Source organism: Loxodonta africana, chromosome 8 (genome assembly GCF_030014295.1).
Source record: "Loxodonta africana isolate mLoxAfr1 chromosome 8, mLoxAfr1.hap2, whole genome shotgun sequence".
NCBI lineage: Eukaryota > Metazoa > Chordata > Mammalia > Proboscidea > Elephantidae > Loxodonta > Loxodonta africana.
The window spans coordinates 78,986,332-79,002,368 of NC_087349.1; the positions used below are offsets into that span (position 1 = coordinate 78,986,332).

At 37.8% G+C, this 16,037-nt stretch overlaps 1 protein-coding gene across 7 annotated transcripts in view; it reads left to right on the forward strand.

Annotated features, from left to right (window-relative positions):
- Positions 1-16,037, forward strand: part of HDAC9 (histone deacetylase 9) — a 794,698-nt gene that overhangs the window by 213,710 nt on the left and 564,951 nt on the right. For all 7 annotated transcript variants that reach the window (XM_023544374.2, XM_064290035.1, XM_064290036.1 and 4 more), the window contains exon 2: positions 11,078-11,140. In XM_023544374.2, the coding sequence (XP_023400142.2) occupies positions 11,078-11,140 (63 nt within the window). The remainder of the gene's footprint in view (positions 1-11,077; positions 11,141-16,037) is intronic.

Consider the following 16,037-nt stretch of genomic DNA (forward strand, 5'->3'; position numbering starts at 1 on the left):
ACATACTGTCTATAAGAACTACTTTTAAAATAATTGGATGCAGAGTATGAAAATACAGGGATAGAAAAGCATTTATCAGGCAAATGTGAGTTAAAAGAAAGCCTCTTATAGTAATTTTAACCAAAAAAAAAAAAAGTCATAAGGGACAAAGAAGGACATTACATACTGGTAAATGGAAAAAAGAGTTTCCGAGATGGAAAAGAGTGGAAGAGCGTACCAGACTGATTAGGACAGCATGCGCCAAAGCACGAAGAACGAAGGATGTGTGTGAGAAATACCAAGAAATTGCCTGTGTCTGGTGCATGAAGCTCAAAAAAGAGAAAAAAGTTGGGGGGAAGGTGTTAAGCTTCTACATCAGATTGTGGTCAGAACATGAATGGCCTTAGACGACATGTGTCTCTGTTCTTGGCACTGAAAAAAGAGTCCTGAAATAGGAAAGATCCTATACCCATGGGATGTCTGACAAACTTAGTGATCCGTCCAATTGCAAATGTTTGTACTTTAGTTATATGCCATTGCTATAAATATTTTTAATCAGTCAGAAAATACGTAAAGTATGTTTTTGGTGCTCGCTATTTCTTAAACTTGGTAGTTGGCACCCGACTAGATGAATTATGAAGTCAGAATTTAATTGCAACATTAAAAAATGTTGTTGCTATTTTCAGAGGCAAACATTCTAACATTCTCTTGATTTAACTTGGTGATAGGCATGGTTTGGAATGATGAATATCAACTAGATCTTGGTAGCAAGAAATGATGTTAAAAGCTCTGGGTTGCTTTTTTTTGTCTGTTATATCCAAAGCCAAAAACCAAACCCATTGCCATTGAGTCGATTTCGACTCATATCAGGATGTGAAAAATCATTTCTATCACAGCTCTCAAATGTGGTATTTATTCAGATACTACACATGACTGTATTACTTTTTGTTGATCAGAATTCCATTTATTTCCAAGGTGATAACTACTAATGGTGAAGCTACATAAGAAAGTTATCAAAGTGCTGATTCTACTTGACTTCTCAGAATTTTTATTTTTCTAGTCCTGTAACTTCCAGTAGTGTTTTGTCTTGAAACTGAGATTCCTAATGAGGGAAACTGGTCTACATGAACACCTTGTAAATACAAAGTTTTGTAAATATAGGATAAGTAAGTCAAGGTTGATTCATATTTCAAGTAGATGGTGTTAAAAAGAGAAAATAATGCTTCATTATCTGTGTGAACCATTACATGCCATTTAGAGGAAAAGCAAGGATTTCTGGCTGAGGTCTACTGATACTTACATTCAGGCATATGTTATGCATATACTCATGCAAAATGGTGTTAACCCGCATAGAATGCTTGTCTGAAATATTAAGTTTTAAAGTCACAGAAATATTGCATATACCAAGTGTTACAAGTTTCTCGATTGACCTTTCAAGGGAGGGAAGATAAGAACCTGGAGCTGTATTATAGTCCTTTCAGAATCCTGGTATGAAAATGATGTACTCAATGGAATTCATCAATTTAAAATATAGCAGGTGGACACTAGCTGATACAGTTGATTACCAGACTTTTCTAGAAGCCCTGCCATCTATGTATTTTCTGGTTCTCTTAATATAAAGTGGAGCTACAAATGACTTTTCATATTTATTTTTTAGTGCCAATATCTGTAAGACACCTCTCAAGAAAGGTATTCTCATATTTTGTACATTCGAATTTTACCAGAGGCTGGTGATCACATTAAGTAATCTGTGTGGGATCGTTTCTGCCACCGTCTTATAGCTGACCTTTTTCACAGGTTATTCTACATTGTGAGACATCAGCAAGACAGGGGGAATGCAGTTAAACTACACTTAATTTCAACAGAAGATTCTTTTTTTGAGACATACACTTAGTCCTTTTTATTTTGAGTTATTATTGATTTGCAGATAATTAGTGAAATTTTGATACTAAGAAACTGATAAAATGAGTAACAGTGAAATATTAGATGTTGAATATTATAGTAGTGATTCCCTCTAAATCAGTAGTGACTTAATAGGATCTTTTGAAGAAGGAATCATTTATTCATTTCACAAATATCTGTTGAATGAAATATTGTGTCAGATGTCATGCTAAGCTCTCGCAAGACAAGGAGAAACAAAATAGGCTGTCCTTTTAAGTTGCTGAATGAAGCTTCTAAAGATATGGGTAAGGGACTCAGTGGTTAATCAATTACATAATTTCCTTTAGAATGTATACAGTTCTTTAGGAAATTAGACCAGTAACAGTTTTCAGTCATTTTAGTCACCATGAATTAAAGGCCCATATGGGATATTATTATTGTTATTAGTTATGTTAATAATGTGGCAGTGGCAGTTCAGTGATAGAATTCTTAACCCTCTATTCAGGAGACCCTGGTTTGATTCCTGGCCAATGCACATCAAGTGCAGTCACCATCCGTATGTCACTGGTGGCTTGGGTGCTGTTACGATGCTGAACAGGTTTCAGCAGAGTTCGGAGCTCTGGTATTGCAGTGGTTAAGCATTCAGCTGCTCACCAAAAGGTTGGCAGTTCGAATCCACCTCCCTATGGCGAGGTTCTACTCTGTCCTATAGGGTCGCTATGAGTTGGAACCGACTTGGGTTTGGTTTGGTTTTGTTGGTTTCCATACTAAGACAGACTAGAAAGAAAGACCTGGCAATCTACTTCAGAAAAATCAGCCAGTGAAAACCCTATAGATCACAACAGTCACATCCCGTTGTGCATAGCGTTGCCATGAATTGGGGGCAGACTGGAAGGCAACTAACAACAACAACAACATAGTAATATTAGTAGTAGTTACCATTTATTGAATGCCTAATTGCTAGTTGAAGTCCCTGGGTGGTGCAAATGGTTAATGCAGTCATCTGCGAACCTAAAGGTTAGTGTCTCAAGTTTACCCAGAGGCACCTCAGAAGAAAGGACTGGTGATCTACTTTCAAAAAAATCAACCATTGAAAAGCACAATTCTACTTTGACATACCTGGGGTCCCCATGAGTTGGAATCAAAACTATGGCAACTGGTTTCTGGTTAGTGGTTAATCTAACCCCAGATATGATATAATTTCCTTTAATCCTTGTAATAGATGTATTATTTTGAACTCATGGTTGTAAGTTAAAAATCAAGGAAGATTGAAATAAAATTAGAGTTATACAGTTTGTTACCAAACTGTATAGTTCATTTTTTCATTTTATTTTTTAAATTTTTATTTTTTATTATTGTACTTTAGATGAAGGTTTACAGAACAAACTAGCTTCTCATTAAACAATTAATACACATATCGTTTTGTGAATATCGGTTACCAACTCCATTATATGTTAACAGTCTCCCTTCTAGAGCTTGGATTCCCTATTACCAGCTTTCCTGTCCCCTTCTGCCTTCTAGTCCTTGCCCCTGGGCTGGTGTGCCCCTTTAGCCTTGTTTTGTTTTATGGGCCTGTCTAATCGTTGGCTGAAGGGTGAACCTCAGGAGTGACTTCATTACTGATCTAAAAGGGTGTCTGGGAGACATACTCTCGGGGTTTCTCCAATCTCTCTCAAGCAAGTAAGTCTGGTCTTTTTAATTGCCCATGTTCTTGACTAAAAATTCCGTGAAAGCAGAGGCTGTTTCATTGATCTTGGGTACCCTTGTAACTTCAGGGCTTGCACTAAGGATATGAAATAGTGTTGCTGTTTTTGTTAGGTGCTGTCAAGTCAGTTCTGACTCATAGCAACCCTATGTACAACAGAATGAAACACTGCCTGGTCCTGCACTGTTCTCACAATCCTTGTTATGTTTGAGCCCATTGTTACAGCCACTGTATCAATAAGTGAAATAGTAGATGCTCAATATCTGAATGACTGATGTTCATAGAAAAAACAAACCTCCCTTGATAGACCATTAAGTTTTACTTGTCCGTCTAATTACAGGGCTGTGCATAACCATATTGCTTTCTTCTGCCATGCTGGCTGATCTGAACTCTGCGTATAGGGACTGATGTGCAACTGGTAAAAATTAGAAAACTAGAAGCTACAACAAAGTACCTTAGCAAGGAAAAGCAGCACACACGCCCATCACCTTAAATGTACAATGCTGATGTTATTTGCAAGCTAGAGGATCCTTTTCTGGACAGTCCTTCTCAGTCTTTTCATACAGTGAATATTAATGGCCCCATTGTCCAGTCTCTTACCTAGTTTAAATTTTTCATTTTTAAAAATTGTTCTTAATCATATGGGCTAATTTGAAAATGTACCAAAAGAGATACTTTATCCATTTATATTTTTAACCATCGAATCATTGCTTTGAAAAGGACGATCTAATCTAGCCGTTTTCAAACTTCATTGTGCATCAGAATCACTTGGTGGGATTGTTAAAATGCAGAATCTCTCCAGAGGCTCTGATTTTGTAGTTCTCGGGTGGACCCACATAATTTGCATTTCTAACAGGTACCTGGGTGATCCTGATGCTCTGTACTCCCCTCAAAACAGAATAAATTATGGATCAACACATCCATTTGGAGGAAAACCAAACCCACTACTGTTGAGTCTGATTCCGACTCATAGTGACCCCATAGTGTAAATCTTCATGGAAGCAGATTGCCACATCTTTCTCCCACGGAGCCGGAGCCACTGGAGGTTTCAAACCACCGACCTTTCAGTTAGCAGTCACTTTACTACTGTGCCACCAGGAAGGAGGAAATAAATTATTTTCAGTGAAAGTAAGGCTGACAATCCCAGTCTTTTGATGTTGTTTTGTTTTGTTTTTCTTCATGTGATACCTTCTCTGTAGAATTTCATTGCAGATGTATTTTGTCAAACCCTTTACCCGCTTATGGGTCCAGGAAATATTTCATTATCTGTCTACCATCTGGTAACCAATTAGACTTTTCATGGAATTGTAACTGAATTTGGGGTCTTATTCTGTCCTCTTAGCCAATCGAATTAAGACAGACATACACCACCAATTGCAATGGAAACACAAAGTGGGAATTTATTGTTTACACAAACTAGGAGCAAGGTGGGGCCTCACAGCCGAAAGACCACATACTCCCAGCCCCAGGGAAGCTGGGAGCTTTTATGTCCTCAAGTCCCCAGGGGGCAGGGATTGGTGCCTGAAATCCAAAACCCCAGTCCTCCCATGCACAAATCTGGAGATCCAGGTGCTGAGTGATGTTGCAAAGGAAGTCTGCATTTTAGGACCTCCCATTTTGCAAAGGGGCTCAGATGCTGCAGTGTGCTAGAGAATATCTTCCCCTCCAGTGATGCTCAGGTCCGGGGTCAGGTAAGGACACAGTTCTTCAGGTCCTGTGGTTTGTGCATGTGCAGAGATCTGGTGCCATATTCAAACCATGGTTAGGGGCCCCGACTTGGCCGCCTCAGCCCAAACTGCAGTTAGAGACCGTGACTTGGCGGGCTGTGAATGGAAAGTGGAGGCGGGGGGACCTTGGCAAAGCAGGGGAAGCCTCAGCAGAGGCTTCAGAATCAGTTGTAAATTGAGTATCCAGTTTTCAATAAGAATTAGTGCTCTTCCTCTTGGAAATAGCAAATTCAGATAAATAAACTACTTAATTAAAAACCAAAAAGTACACTGTACTTTCTTCATCCTGTTTCTTGGAGTTCTAAGAGAACCAAGTTTATTGACTGAAGATAAATGGCAATAGTTTGAGAAATGTGAGGATAGGGGGACGCATCATAAGTACCAGTTATTGGCCAGTAATTTGTTGCTTTCTAGTAACACGAAATTTAGTCTTTGAGCAAACAAGTTTTGAATTTTATTTGTTCTAGATTCCAGAATCATAGGATTTAGTACTGCATGAAAAGTCTCTGCTTGCTTACAGACGAACATTAGATTCATTATTGTTGTAGAATACATTTGAGTATACTCTCTGCTTTGCTTCCTTCCAGCAGAGACTTCTGTCATCCACTAAGACAATTTGGGAAGAGGTCACTGTGAGCCTAATAGTACTAGAATTCTGAGGCCATATAGATATTTTTATACTTTTTTTGCATTGCTTATATACCTGCATAAAAAATTTTAATTATCAGAATAACTTGAATTCCCACTTCAGGTTCTCTTAGATGGGGAACCTTTTTTTTTTCCCCCTTATTCTGTAAAAATGTGAAATATAATATTTAGATCAATTTGAAAAGTGTGTATTAAATTGAATTAAAATGTATTATATTTAGATTTTTTATAACTCCCCATTGATTCTAACTTGGCACTTGTATAAAACTTGCTGTGGCCTGTAATAGAAAATATCTTTTTTATTTTTAAAATAAGTAAAATTGACTTTAAAAATACCCCCAAAAGAAACCTAGTGACATTTCTTTACAAATGTTATTGCAATGATGTGACAAGAATAAAAAATCAACTTGGACAATCTAACAATGGTAATCAATACACAGTACTTGGTGATTCTTTCAGTGATGCTTATTTTTCCTCCCAGAAACAAATATGGTCTATTTTATGACTTGCCAATTGTCTTTATACTGTAAAGAAATTTTCCATCATCAAGAGTTTAATGAAAGAGAAGGCTGGTAATGGGAATAATTCGGAAAGAATGCAGAGATGAAATGTAAATAAACTTCAAGTTAAAAAAAATTGGTCAAAAGAAAACGCAAATTTATAGAGAACAAAGTTTATTAGTGGTTACAAGGGGCAGGTGGGAGGGGGAAAAGGGGTGTTAACGGTGATGGAAATATTGATTTAATTAAGGGTAGAGTTGCACAGCTGATTATTGAAAAACCTTGGTGAAAATGAAGAAGATACAATATTTCTACCATGTTAATGTGGAATGCCCCTTCCTGGAACCTCTGTGGAATAGGATAATTACTAACTCACTCTTCTGGATTTTTTTATTTTTTTAAGTTTGGAGACCCTTTTTGTACATTGTTGCTTAAGAGTATAATTTAAACTTAAAATGACAAAATGTCTAGGCAAAGTATGTTAATACTGTGATTTTGTTCTTATATGTCTGTCATAGTTCTCTGGTGTTGCCATAACAAGAATACCACAAGTGAGTGGCTTTGAGGAACAGAAATTTATTTTCTCATAGTTTAGGAGGCTAGAAGTCTGAATTTAGGACACAGGCTATACAGGAAGACTCTCTTTGCTCTAGGGGAAGATTCTTGTCTCAGCTTCTGTAGTCCTGGTGTTCCTTGGTTCCTTAGGGATCTTCACATGGCATCCCTCCTGCCCCGCTCCTGTTTTTTTGTGCTTGCTTCTATGTCTAATTGCTCTTTATATAACTCAGAAGTAATTAGGTTTAGAACTCCACCTACACTGATGTGGCCTCATTAACATAACAAAGAAACCCTATCTCCAAATAGGATTATATCCATAGGTATACCGTTGCTGTGGAGTTGATTCCAATTCATAGCGACCCTATAGGACAGAGTACAACTGCCCCATAGAGTTTCCAAGGAGCGCCTGGTGGATTCAAACTGCCGACCTTTTGGTTAGCAGCCGTAGCACTTAACCGCTGTGCCACCGGGGTTTCCATCCACAGGTGTAGGGGTTATGATTTCAACACATATTTTGGGGGTACACAATTCAATCTCTAACAGTGTCTTATCACTATTTTTGTATGTTCTATCAAAAAAATCACTCTTAAACAATTAGGCAATGCTTCCATTTTGCATCAGTAGATGAAAAATATATTACATTTTATGTGACTATCTCAAATAATTATTTGTGTCATGGATTGAATTGTGTCTCCCAAAAATATGTGACAACTTGACTAGGCCATGATTCCCAGTATTTTGTGGTTGTCCTCCATTTTGTGACAGTAATTTTATGTTAAAGAGGATTAGGGTGGGATTTTAACACCCTTACTAAGGTCACATCCCTGATCCAATGTAAAGGGAGTTTCCCTGGTGTGTGGCCTGTACCACCTTTTATCTTACAAGAGATAAAAGGAAAGGGAAAGCAAGCAGAAAGTGGGGACCGCATACCACCAAGAAAGAAGCGTCAGGAGCAAGGCGTGTTCTTTGGACCCTTGCATGGAGAAGCTCCTAGTCCAGGGCAAGATTGAAGAGAAGGACGTTCCTCCAGAGCCAACAGAGAGAGAAAGCCTTCCCCTGGAGCTGATGCCCTGAATTTGAACTTCTAGTCTACCAGACTGAGAAAATAAATTTCTCTTTGTTAAAGCCATCCACTTGTGATATTTCTGTTATAGCAGCATTAGATAACTAAGACAATTTGCATCATTTCAGTAAGGGACAAGATGGTGGAATTCAAGAATGTGGATTCTAGACTTACTGGATTAATTAATACCTATTTTATGTTACCATAGGGACCTTGGTGGCACAGTGCTTAAGAGCTTGGCTGCTAACCAAAAGGTCAGAGTTGGAATCTACCAGTCACTCCTTGGAAACCCTATGGGACAGTTCAACTCTGTCCTATAAGGTTCCTATGAGTTGGAATTGACTCTATAGCAACGGGCTTGTTTTTTGTCTGTTTGTTTGTTTATGTTACCTCAAGCACTTCTCTTTAGTCCCAACTCTACTAGTGACTGTTTTTGTAACTTGTGTAATCTTTGTCAAGTCTCTTTAGTTTTTTCATGTGTAAAATGGGGAACTTATTTGGGCTAGGTGAATAGATTTCAATTTTTTTTTTTTTCTTAATGTAAGACGTTGGTGATCAGTAGAAATCTTAGTCAAATGTAATCAGATACAAATGGGCTGTACTGGTTAGAAGGAGAACCTCTTTTGGAGGAACCTGTGAGGTAGCTTGTGAGGTACTCTGGTTTGTTGAGGGATAAATTTGAACACCACTGCAGCCAATCTCTAAATTTCCTGCCAGGTCTAAAATGCTATGGTTGTTTATTTCATAAATATATCATCCCCAAGAAAATAGTCAGATTCACAATATTTCAGACCCTTGACTTTTGCACATAAATTTCTTAACTGATTAAAGGTTTACTTATAATGTCAGATGCAATCAAGTTGTTTTTGTTTTTTCACTGACAGGAATATGAGATTTTTTGGTTTAGTTTAAGTTAAATTTAGTTTGGGATAACTTTTTTTTTTTTTAATTTGTAACTTATCTATCCAAATATAAGTTGGCAAGCAGTATTCGGTAGGAATTAGTCTATGAAAGAATGGGAATTCAGTGCCATTTTCTACATCAGTGGTTTACCTGACTAATGATTAATATGTTCCCTGCCTTTCCCACAAACTCTCTGTCCTCTCATTCTCTTCCACCTTTCCTGCACAGTAGTTGACCAGAATCCCTCCTCCACCTGATGGCTCTGAGACTGTGAAACAATCTCATTCTTCCCTTTTGTTCCCTGTTGTTACTGATGATTTTGGAATTCTATTTTCCTTGCTGATCTAGTTCAGAAAAGGGAGCAGAGCTCCCACGAACAGTGAATTATCACTTTTGGATTTGCCTTTGGGGGCGGTTTGATGTCAGCATCCTAATTTGGAATGCAGAATTTATCTCTCATATGGAAATGATGTTATAAATGGACACCAGAGACTATAGAACTTTTAGTATTACATACTGTAGTTGATTTACCTTATAGGTGAATGCCACAAATGTGCTGATCTGGCAATCTAACCACTATCATAAATGCTATTTCTATAAATGCGTATATATTCCAGACAACTAATGTCGAGAGGAATGCAGAACATTCACAGTTGGGCACAGATATTTAACAATCTACAGGTGTATATCCAGTCATTCAGCATCCATCTGTAAGAAAGCACAGGCATTTTTTTTTTCCTTTTGCAGGTGAACTGAAGTTAGCTCGAGAGTCTTAAATAGAAGGCAGGTTTTCAGGTTTAAACCATATACATATTTTTTAATTTAGATATTGTAGAAGTTGGGTCAATAAAATTGATAGGTGATAAGGATTGTGAAGTGAACAATTGCCTTACATAAATAGTAAAAGGCAGAAAAAAAATCAAGCCAGTCCTTCATAAACATTTTATTCTGGAGTGTGCTTGTTTTCCAAAACTACCTCTACTAAATCTCCTGTCAGTCCTGAAACTAGAAGGCAGAAAAGCTGCTAGTGCTACAGCCAACTGCAGCGTAGCCAGAGAAACAGGCAACAAAAATAGAACACCAGGATTGCTGTGCGTGGGTGAGGCAGAAACCACATTACCAGCAAAAGCTTCCAGTATTATTTTAGAACCAATACAGAGCTCTGCACTGCTCTCTCGCTTCTTCTCTCTTCCAAAAACACATACTACAAAAATAAAATGAAATGAAATGTATGTGCATTTGCCCTCTTTGAATTATGATTCTTAATTTTTTCTTGCCTTTCTTTCTTTGGAAGCTGATCGCCTGCGTGGAAACCGTGTGTAAAGCAATCTTGAAGGAAGGAAAGAGTTAATAGCTTTTAAGGACCAGCAATAGAGAATTATGGTTTGAAAGATAGAGGCCGGACAGCTGGGTTTGCTAGGGTATTTTTAAATGCATTAATGCAGGCTCCAATCACTAGGCCATGCTTGACCTATTTTTGGCTCAGGCAGACCATTGTTCTATTTCTGTGCCTGTGGGCCATGCTGTTGTTGATTCATATGCAAATGGATTATCACTAGCTTTAGCCAACTTGAGCTGAGAGACCCAGAAAGGAGGAAGAGAGACACACACATAAACAGATAGGAGGAGGGCACCGGCGGGAGCCACTTGCCGAACTAAGAGTTCTTGCCACAAAACCCAGGCAGCCTGAAGAAATACAACCCAGGTTTAATTGGTTTCTTTTTCTCGTGGGGAGAATTAATATTTTTCTACTTATTCTGACAAAGAAATAACCCCGAAGCACATTCCTATTTCCCACCTGCTTTTAGTTTCCGGGATAACCTAAACTCCAGCAAGCTATAGCATCCACTCTGTCCTTTCTGCTTTGCACACAGGTTGGTAATCTAGTAAGTGTCTGGGTCTTTTAAAAAGTGTATGTCCATTTTCACAGAAAGGAAATCATTGTCGAAGTTGATCCTCTGCTGCTGCTTCTCCTCAGGGAGGAGGGAGGACCAGCGAGAGTAGCTCCTGGGGCCCGTGCACTGAGCAGTGATGAATCTTTCATGTAGCTGAAGTAAGAGTGATTGGAATATGCTGCAGACAATTTACGAGAGTGACTCGTGTTTTTCTTCAGATGGGGTGGCTGGACGAGAGCAGCTGTTGGCTCAGCAAAGAATGCACAGTATGATCAGCTCAGGTAAGATCCTCTTTCATAACCAAGACGTTTTATATTTGAAAGTGTACTAGCTTCAGAAATGCAGCTAAGAAAAGCACCTCTCTTAAGGAATTGCTGCTTTTTCGTGTTGATGTTGCTATTTTCTTGGTGCGTCTGTAGGGTTTAACTTAGATCCCTTCCATTACTGTTTCCGTGCATATTCAGAGTCTGTTTAGGGACTACTGCTTCTGAATGAAATTGCAAACTATTGCTTCCGATGAAAGATGAGACTGAGATAAGTAACATGTAGTCGGAGGTTTTGCCTTACTCTGCAGCTAGAAAACGGATATCTCTCCTGATTGTAAGCGTATTCAGATCGGGACTTTTAAAAATCAGGTAAGTTCACATCGGGGCTTCAAATTGCAGCCTCGGGCAGCCTGATGCTTTGATATTTACAGTGTGCTACAGAAGCACACCTATTTATAGACTCACCTTCTGAAATGTGTTTGCTGCGGAGTTGTGAAGGTAGTTTTATTCTTTCCATAATTTTTTTTTCAGCAGCCCAAAATGAAACTCTTCTGATGAAATAAAATTATTATTATCAGATGTTTGTTTTATTTTTCTTCACAAACATTTGGTAAGTCTAGCATTGTCAGGCAAATGCAATGCCATAGTACACATATAAATGTGTTAAAAGCAGGTGCAACGTTTTAAAGGCTAACAAGTCGCAGATTCCAATTTCTAGTTTCTCTGTGTACATCTTTGAGCTCTAAAGGAGATGTGATGGGATATGAAGCTTTTCAGTTTTGTCAGTTTATATTTGTTAAAAAAGCAGGCTCTCGATTCCCTGTAATTACTGCTTTTTGTATTTATTTCCTATAGCTCATTCAGAAAGCTTTTGGGACTTGTTGTTTCTCTCCTCTTCTGATTGCTTTACCCTAAATTGTCTTAAAGTTCTCCTTCCAATCTTTTACGTTCTCAGGTGGGTTTAATCATAATTAGAAGTATTATAGATCACCACTTAGACTCCGTGATAAGAATGCAACATAAAGCCACGTTTACTTAGTAGAAGTAGGTGTGAAAGAAATATTCCACAGGTTGGCATGATGTCTGTTTTGATGTTGACATACCTTCCCATCTGTTGATCTGTGTTTGAAGTAAATTTTCTTTAAACCTTTGTCAGTTAGGATGATTTTAAAGAGTGTTTTGTTGACTGAGCCTTTTCAGGGAATTAGAACAAAATATCAACTTTGTGTAATTTGGGGTGTTTACACTTAAGCGACAGGCATTATATCCATTGGTGGTGTCTGCTTAACAAAAGCAAATCTGCCAGAATTTCTGTACCGTGTATTATCTTCATAGCTTCAAAGCTGACAGGAGGCTAGGGGAGGGATACCTCTGATGGTACTGGTCATTTAACATGGCATTTCAGTTTTAACACGTGAATAAGACTCTTTCAAAATGACCATTTTAGGTATCTTTTTTCAGTACTATGCTTTATCTTTTTAGTCTTTACCTCTGTGCTACAGGTTTAATATTTCTTTCCTGTGATACAAACATAACGATGGCTTCCACGAAGCGACTCTGCTGACGATGAGGCTCCCTACAGGTGTTCGCAAGTTTTTCTGTGTCTCAGTATCCTTGATCTTCGCATACAACTTACTCAGATTGTATGATTGTCATTTTTCCTGACATTTAATGATTTTTGTACGATGCCACAGTATTTTCAAGGAGGGGTGTGCTGGAGACTCTGTGCTATTGTCAATTCGAAAGGAAATAACATTTAAGCATCAACTATTAAAAGAAAAGTGATATAGGTTGATGCCAACTCCCAATCCTGGGTGGTGTAAATGAACTCCAGGTTCTGTTTATTTTTAAAATTTGAAATATAGAAACAATTGCATCCTTCCTACACAGTTGTGCGACATTTGATTTTGTTTACTAAAAAATGTCCTTAAGTTTAATTCACCAAGACTTCATTTTATATCTCACTTGGGGTCACCAGGAACATTTTACAGAATGCTGATCCCTGGGTTCCACTCCCAGAGTTTCTGATTTAATTGGTATGGGGAATAGCCTGGATACTGGGATAATTTAAATCCTCTAGTGGTTCTAACCGACAGCAAATTCTGTGATGGTGATGCTGGTGAACCGTTATCAGTAGGGTTGTCTTCAGAGTTAATGACTAGATTAGAAGTGTTTTTGTATTAATTTAGACGTAAATCTTATTCAGCTCTCTTTTGGACCAGTGGCATCAATGTGATTGATAGAAGCGGATGGAGTCTTTGGATCTGAAAAGGAAAACAGACATATGGCAGCTGTGCATACTGGTAGAAAGAGCACTGTTCTGGGAGTCAAAAGCCCTGTTTACTAGCATGAGCTCTGCTGTGAGTCAGTTGTGTGACCAGTTTACTCATCTATAAAATGAATAATAATTCCCTCCTGTTTCTCTGAATATATATTTGAATATATCAAAATGTCTTTAAAGTATAAACTCACTGTTATTGTTACTATTATTGTGGGTTGAACCTGGAACCATGACTCTTCAGTGCCACACCCTATCTTGCTGGACAAGCCAGATGAGTAGATGAGTGAAATTGTACATCACAGGGAGAAATGATTTTTTGGTTTGTTTTGTTTTGATAATCAGTTCTTTTTAATTGTCTTATAAATCAGCTATGTTTTTGGTTACCTTGATCTGATAACAATAGACCTAATTCAATATGCTTAAATCTTTTCTTTTGCAAACTGTGACTGTAAATCAGGGTAGCTAGTGTGTGTGTGTGTGTGTGTGTGTGCGTGTGCACGCACGTTCTGTGAAATATCTCATTACCTAATAATCAATATTTGATTGATCAGGGAAACCCCCAACAGCAGATTTCTTGAGGTTATTTAAAAAAAAAAAAGTATTGTTTTGTTGTTCAATTGTTACTATCAATCGCTTCAGTGTTCCCATATGTTACTATAGTTATATTGTATATTACACATCAATGTAGAAGATTTGTATTCGGATCTTTTTACATACTCTTAGATTGCAAGTGGTTTATATAGTTCCTTTTTTTTCTTTTTTCTTTTCTCTTCTAATATTGATCCAGTCGGCTAGACATGTTAGGTACAACTAGGTTCTACAATGTAGTCAGCTGATGTCTTAGTTAAAAAGTCTATAATATTAAATCTTGGAATTCAGTGTGAGTGACACATTTTGCCTATCAATCTTGACTTTTGTGGCTTGTGTGGAACAGTATAAGTGATGACTGTGGCAGAAACTGAAGCCTGCAGAAATACTCAGGTCACTCAGCAGTTGCTGGCAGAAGTAAGGGCATTCCCCTGTTGCCCAGCATGTTGCTTAACACGTTGGACAGGAGAGCTGTCCAGATAGTATTGGAACAATTATTATGAAGGAATTTCCTGGAGTTTGTACAGCATTAAAGTAAAATACAGTTAAAATATGGAAAATTCATTTTTACATTGCATTCTTATTGTAGGATATATAAAAAAAAATAAATCTAAATTTCTTTCATATAAAATGTACCTTCATGCCTTTCTCAACCCTCTTTTCCCTCGGTGTGTGATATCAAGAGGAAGGCAACATTTGAGATTGAATAGTCATTTACGTCTACTTGAAAAGCAGAGTCTGATTATGAAAATGTAAGTGTGAAATTCTCCTGTCATGTCAAGAATCACTTCTGGTATTTCCCTTAATTACTATTTTTCTGTTCTCTAACTCAGGTTATCTTTACTTACAGGGCTGTTATCAATTGGGATATTGGATAGGTAGCAATCAAAAATCTAGTTATAAATAGGCCCATTGAGATGGGGACAAGAATGAGCATTTTATTGTTCTGTGGATGACACAGGTGGCATAATCGTTCTTAGTCTGCTACATAAGAAAATATAATAAAACTCCTCAGAAGACTGAAATAAACCAAAATTATGAATTAAAAAAAAAATGTTCTGAATGGTGATTGTGATTTTGGAGATGAGGGATTTGAAAGTGTACCACATAATCTCTCATCATTGAGAGAGAATGAAGTGAGCAAAAAACAGTATAAGGCAGCAAAAAACATACATCCACCCTGCAATATTAAGCAATATCTGAGCAAAGTAAATGATATAACCCAATGCAACAGACCTCAGAAACAAATAGCCAAGGGAAAAAATTGGAGACGAGGGTCTCTGATCAGAACAGAGACTTAACTGAGCTTGTCTGCTGGGCCTCCTTAGAATTTTACTGGCAATTTGACAACTTCCTGATGCTTCTCGCTAGCATTCTCAAATCTGAAAAGAAGCAAACTGAGTGGATATCCTCAGCTCTTATTTGCTTTTTTGCCTTGTGACCAAGGAATAGTATAAATAATTCTGGAAGAGAAATGGAGGGCAGTGAATGAACTTCTTCTCTGGAGAAATGAAGGCTTTAGAGCATCTATATACATGAGGAAAATGATACATAGCTTCTTCTGATGGGATAACCTTCCCCCCACTAAGGTTCAGAACCTTGAATGAAATCTTACCACAAGGGGCATTGACCATATGAAACAATTAGTATTGCATATTAACATTTTCAACTCTGAATATACTTCTCTGCCCTCCCCAGAGTTCTTGTATAAAATTGTGGAGGTTATGTACTGTCTGGATTCATGTGTACAAATTTGTATATTTTTTATACAAATTTCCAGGAGATGACTATAAAGTATACTGAGGAAGGAGAGGCTGTTTTTTCTTTGTTGTTGTTATTCACACAAAGACACTATTCAGGTCACTGGTTGCCCTGCTTCCCCTCTAATTCCTCAGTATACAGAAACATGGATAAACTACAATTTCCTCAACACTCCAACTCGGAGAGTCAGATACAGTAGGATGTTAGATAAAGTGGGAAGAAGGCCAAGAAGTCACCTAACTATCTATGCTATTGCAGATGGAAAAGAATAGCTGGTCAGAG